Consider the following 5306-nt stretch of genomic DNA (forward strand, 5'->3'; position numbering starts at 1 on the left):
GATGGGTGTGTCAGAGGCAGTGCGATTGGCACAGGATAGAGCAGGGTTTAGGGCTGTTGTACATAGGGTCGCTATGAGTCGCAAACGACTTGATGGCACATAACAACAACAACAACAATATATTTCATATTTAAAGAACTGGGAAAAAACCAAACAAGCCTATGTTTTTTAATAACATTAATTACAGAAAGAGCCTGAGATATTCTAATAATGACCAAAGGAAAGGAAAATTTTTAAAAATTAAGAATCATAAATTCTACAACCATTGCTCACATATAAATGTACCTGAGTTTACATACCTTCTTCTGTAGAGACATATCAAGTGTCAAATCAAGATAAACACCTTGCTTTGGATAAGTGAAGTCCAGTACTTGAAATTTCTTAAGTAGCTGAACAGCTTTGTCCACTTCATATATTTGTCTTGGGTATAAGCGTTTTAAATAGACATCATCTTCAGGTTCACCTTCCATGTAGCGATAAGACTTTATTTTTTCTATCTCATCTTTTAGTTCTTCTACAGTTTTCTCTTTAGGGCCTTTTTGTTGTTTTCTGGCAGGCCTTTAAAATAAAAGCAAAAATCCTCAACAACAAAAAGACAAGCAAATATCCAGTCAGAAAATGGATGAAGGAAGATATCGAAGATATCGCAACGGCCAATAAATATATGAAGAGGTCCTAAACATTATTACTCACTAGGATAATGGAAATAGAAACTATAAGGAAACATACCACTTAATACCACTAGAACAGCTAATATCAAGAAAGCCAAAAATAAGTGTTGGTGAGAACATGGAGAAATTGGAATCCTCTGTTACTACTGGTGGGATTTGGAAAACGCAGCCGCTACTGAAATCTGGTGGTTCTTTAAGAGTTAAATAGATTTACCACACTTATTTTCCTCAAGTTGGTTCTGATTCATAGTGAGCTCAGTGTTTTCCCAGGCTTTATGTAAATCTTAGTAGGAAGAGTCTGCCTATCTTTCTCCCATGGAGCCACTGGTGTATTCAAACCACACTGAGGCATCAAACCGTTTATTTATCAGCACAACTGGACTACGCCACCAGAGTTCCCAAGACTTACCTTATGCTCTAGCAATTTCACTCCTAGTAATATACTAAAAATATTTGAAAGCAGGGACTTAAATAATTATTTATCAAAGTGGCATTGCCAAATTATTCATGATAGCTAATAACTATAATAGGTATGGCTCAAAGTGAGCTCTTTGTGGAAAGGAGTTGTGCTGCCAGCCCAGAGGAAGATAGCTGGAATCCACCAACTGCTCTATGGAAGAAAGATGGGAACTCTCCTCTCATGTTATTTACAGCCTCTGAAAATCCATTGGACGGTCACCTGTGCATTGATTCCAACTCAAGAGTAACAATAACAATAGGTATAGATGGAAACAACCCTTTTATCAAGAAGTGAATCAATAAACAAAACTTAGTACTTCCATTGTGATGTGCCAATCGTGGTAATGGGCACCCATGGTAGACAGTGTTGGCTGGAGCTTCCCGACTAAATCAAGCCTGGAAGCAGGAGCAGCATCCACTTCTGAAATGGCTTGCCTCTGGAAACTATGTACGAACAGTGCTCAGGCTGTTCGTTCATAGGGTCGCTATGAGTTGTCTACAACTCCACGGCATTAAACAACAACAACAACAGTACTTCCATTGAGCTCTGGTGGTCTAGTGGGAAAGAGTTGCGCTGGCATCAAAGGAATCAGCTGCTCCACAGGAGAAAGATCAGCAATCTCCTCCCCTGCAATTAAGTGCCTCTGAAAACCTGCTGGAGGGTCAGCTATGATTCAGTTCTGGTTCTATAGTACATAACAAACCAAACCCTGACTAGTATTATCAAGCTGTTTTTTACTCTTCGAGACACTGTAGAACAAAGCCGAGTTGCCCTAGAAGTTTTCCAAGGTTGTAAATTTTTATTAGATTGTCTCATTTTTGTCCAGGGAAGTTCAAACATGTACATTTTGGTTAGCAACTGAATAAGTACAAGGCAACTACAGCTCCTCTTACATACAATATTGTTGTTGTTGATGCTGCTGTTGTTATATGTTGTCAAGTCAACCTTGACTCTAGGCGACCCTATGAACAATATATTTGACCCTTGGTCTGTCCTGTGACCTCCTCACCCCATCTACAACACATTTGAGCTCACTGCTGCCCCTGCCATGTCAATCCATCTTGTTTTGGGTCTTCCTCTCTTTTGTTGACTACATTTCCAAATGGACCAACAATGCATACAAGTCTTAATTAGGCCATTCTGATAAATGGCACTACATAGATGACCCTTGAATGCATCAGGTCAAGTAAAAGAAATCAGACACAAAGGGACAAATATGATCTCACTTATACAGAGTATCTAAGCTTAGTAAATAGACAATAGTAAAGAGACTGAGAAGCAGCAGTGACGAGAGTTACTGCTTCATGGGTTCTTAATTTCTATTTGGAGTGATGAAAGTTTTGAAAAAAGAAAGTGGGGATGGTTACACATAATTATAAATGTTAATATCAAATTTTTAACATCAACAAACTTTAAAGCAACATTTGTGCAATTTTCAGATGATACAAAATTGAGTGAGACATATACCCTAAACTCCCTAAACTTGGAGGCACACAAAGAGAGATTTCAATGTAATGTTTTAATTACAATGCAAGCGTCATCACAGATTTAAGAAGGTAGGCACTTAAGCTAGACAATAAGATGGTTATTATTGTTGTGTACCCAACCCATTGCTGACCCTCCAGTAGGTTTTCAGAGGCAATAACTCCACAAGAAGAGAATGCCCATCCTTCCCCGTGGAGCAGCTGATGGATTTTAACTGCATGCCTAGACAATGAGATTAGAAAGGTGTTTGCTTTGTTCTGTCTTCTGTTGTGGTTTTTTTTTTTTTAAAGATTAATTAGGGAGCTCGGGTGGCCTAGTGGTAAGAAACTGCACTACAATCCCAAAGGCATGCAGTTCGATTCCACCAACTACTCCCCAGGAAAAAGATGGGCAGTCTCCTCTCATGAGATTAACTGCCTGTGAAAACCTGCCAGAAGGTCAGCAATGGTTAAGTTTCAACTTAATGGTAAACAACAACAACAAGGATGAATTAGATTAAGCGTATACTCAAGAAGGGAGCACTGGTGGCCTAGCAGTAAGAAACCACACTGCAATCCCAAAGGCATGTGGTTCAATTCCAACAGCTGTTCAACAGGAGAAGAATGAGCAATCTCCTTTTGTGTGATTTATTGCCTCTGAAAACCTGCTGGAGGTTCAGCTATGGGTCAGTTCTGACTTGATGGCACACAACAACAACAACAACATATACCCAAGAGAAATGAAACAATATGTCAACACAAACACTTGTACCTGAATATTCACAGCAGCATTATTCATAATAGCCAAAACCACCCAAATTCAATCACTTAACAAGCAGTCACTAAAAATGTGGTATTTTCATTTCATGAAATATATGGCCATAAAAAGAAATGAGGTACAGATATCTCATGCATGGGTAAACTGAAAAGTATATACTAAGAAGTCAATCTCAAAAAGATCACACACTCCATTTATATGAAATACCTGGAACAGTCAAATGGTAGAGCAAAACCAGACTATTGGACTCCTAGGGCTGAGGTCACTACTGTGTCAGTTTGCTGGATGATGGTGGTTTGAATGTTACTGTGATGCTGGAAGCTGTGCCACCAGTATTTCAAATACAAGCAGGGTCACCCACGGTGGACAGCTTACACTGGCGCTTCCAAAATAAAAGAACAGGAAGAAAGATGGGTACTCCGCTTCTGAAATAACCACTTACAAACTTATGAATAGCAGCAGAACACTGTTCAACACAAGGCTAGAAGGCGAACTCCTCCAGTCTTTAGACATGTAAAATACAGTGAGGGAAGTGCTGCCTCCTCTAAGTAGAATGTTAATGCGGTAGATGCAATAAACTTTTGAGGATCTTCATTTACTTATGGACTTTCATCTGCTGATGTGGTACAACTCAAAATGAGGAGAAACAGCTGTAAACATCCATTAGTAATTGGAACATGGAATGTATAAAGTATGAATTATGGAAAACTGGAAACTATTGAAAATTAAATGGAACATCTAAAATAGCAATCTTAGGTATCAGTGAGCAGAAATGGAGTGGTATTGGCCACTTGAAACAGAAAATCCTATAGGTGAGAGGCGAGTATACTAGAAATGGTGTCACATTCACTCTCAAAAAGAATATTTCAAGATTGTTAGTAATAAGACCCATATGTATATAAAGAAGACTTACACACTAACTACTAAAGCCAAAGATGAAGAAACTGAAGATTTCTACCAACTTTTACACTCTGAAACTAATCAAATATGCAGTTAAGATGCACCTACAGTAACTAATCATTGGAATGCAAAAGTTGGAAACAAAGTAAAATTAGTGATTGGAAATCTGGCCTTGGGGACAGAATAATGTTGGAGATAGCATGACAATAGAACTTTTTTTTCTTAATAAAAATAAACTTAAAAATTGTAAATAAAGCAAGGACCACTTAGGAACATTCATCTCTGGCCTTTAACAACTTCTCAAAGGGGAACTTTACCTTTCAATAGTATTAATAACACAAAACCAATTCTCATGAGGTCAAACATAACAATAGAATTTTTTTAAAGCAAAAGAATGTTTATTGCAAATCAAAGTCAAAGTCAGTTATTGCCAGAGTCAGAGTGCCTCCTAGCTGATCCTCAGCAGGTTTTCAGAGGCTGTAAATCACACAAGAGGAGACTGCGCATCTTTCTCCCATGGAGCAGCTGGCAGAGTCATGACAAATGTCTTTGGGTTGGCATCATTGTAAATACCTTATTTTTAAAAAATGTAAAAGGGAGATGCAAGATGGTGGCGGAGGCAGACACAGCGTGGTGAGCTGCGGGAGCAGTGACCCACTTGAAGCAGGGCCATTATGGCCTTCCACAGACTTCAGCTTATGGGTAATTGAACACTTAAAACAGTTGATGACTGGCCCTCAGTGAAGATCAAGGCTCAACAACAGGAATTCAAGGATTCCCAAGGAGAAATGGGTGAGTCTCGTGTCTCCCAACCCCCACCCCCAGCAGAACCCACGACGCACCGCACAGCTGCTGCTGCTCCATGAGGCTTCCACAGCCAGAACGAATGGATTCCCTCAGCCAGGATGGGTGCTGGGCACCGGCCCTCCTCAAGACTGGTACAGCGAAGCCACCACACTGCCGCAAGGTAGACTTGTTCTGGAGAGAATTCTTAGAGACAGGATGGCGGCTGTGGATGCAAATCCCCAACAGCC

The 5306-nt window shown here is 39.7% G+C and overlaps 1 protein-coding gene across 1 annotated transcript in view; it reads right to left on the reverse strand.

Moving 5' to 3' along the window:
* Window positions 1–5306, reverse strand: part of LOC102853298 (39S ribosomal protein L1, mitochondrial-like) — a 123646-nt gene that overhangs the window by 64609 nt on the left and 53731 nt on the right. Inside the window, exon 3 of the mRNA XM_006885335.1 lies at window positions 300–558. Within this exon, the coding sequence (XP_006885397.1) occupies window positions 300–558 (259 nt within the window). The remainder of the gene's footprint in view (window positions 1–299; window positions 559–5306) is intronic.

Source organism: Elephantulus edwardii, unplaced genomic scaffold, assembly GCF_000299155.1.
Source record: "Elephantulus edwardii isolate Elephantulus edwardi_28Jun2011 unplaced genomic scaffold, EleEdw1.0 scaffold00042, whole genome shotgun sequence".
Lineage (NCBI taxonomy): Eukaryota > Metazoa > Chordata > Mammalia > Macroscelidea > Macroscelididae > Elephantulus > Elephantulus edwardii.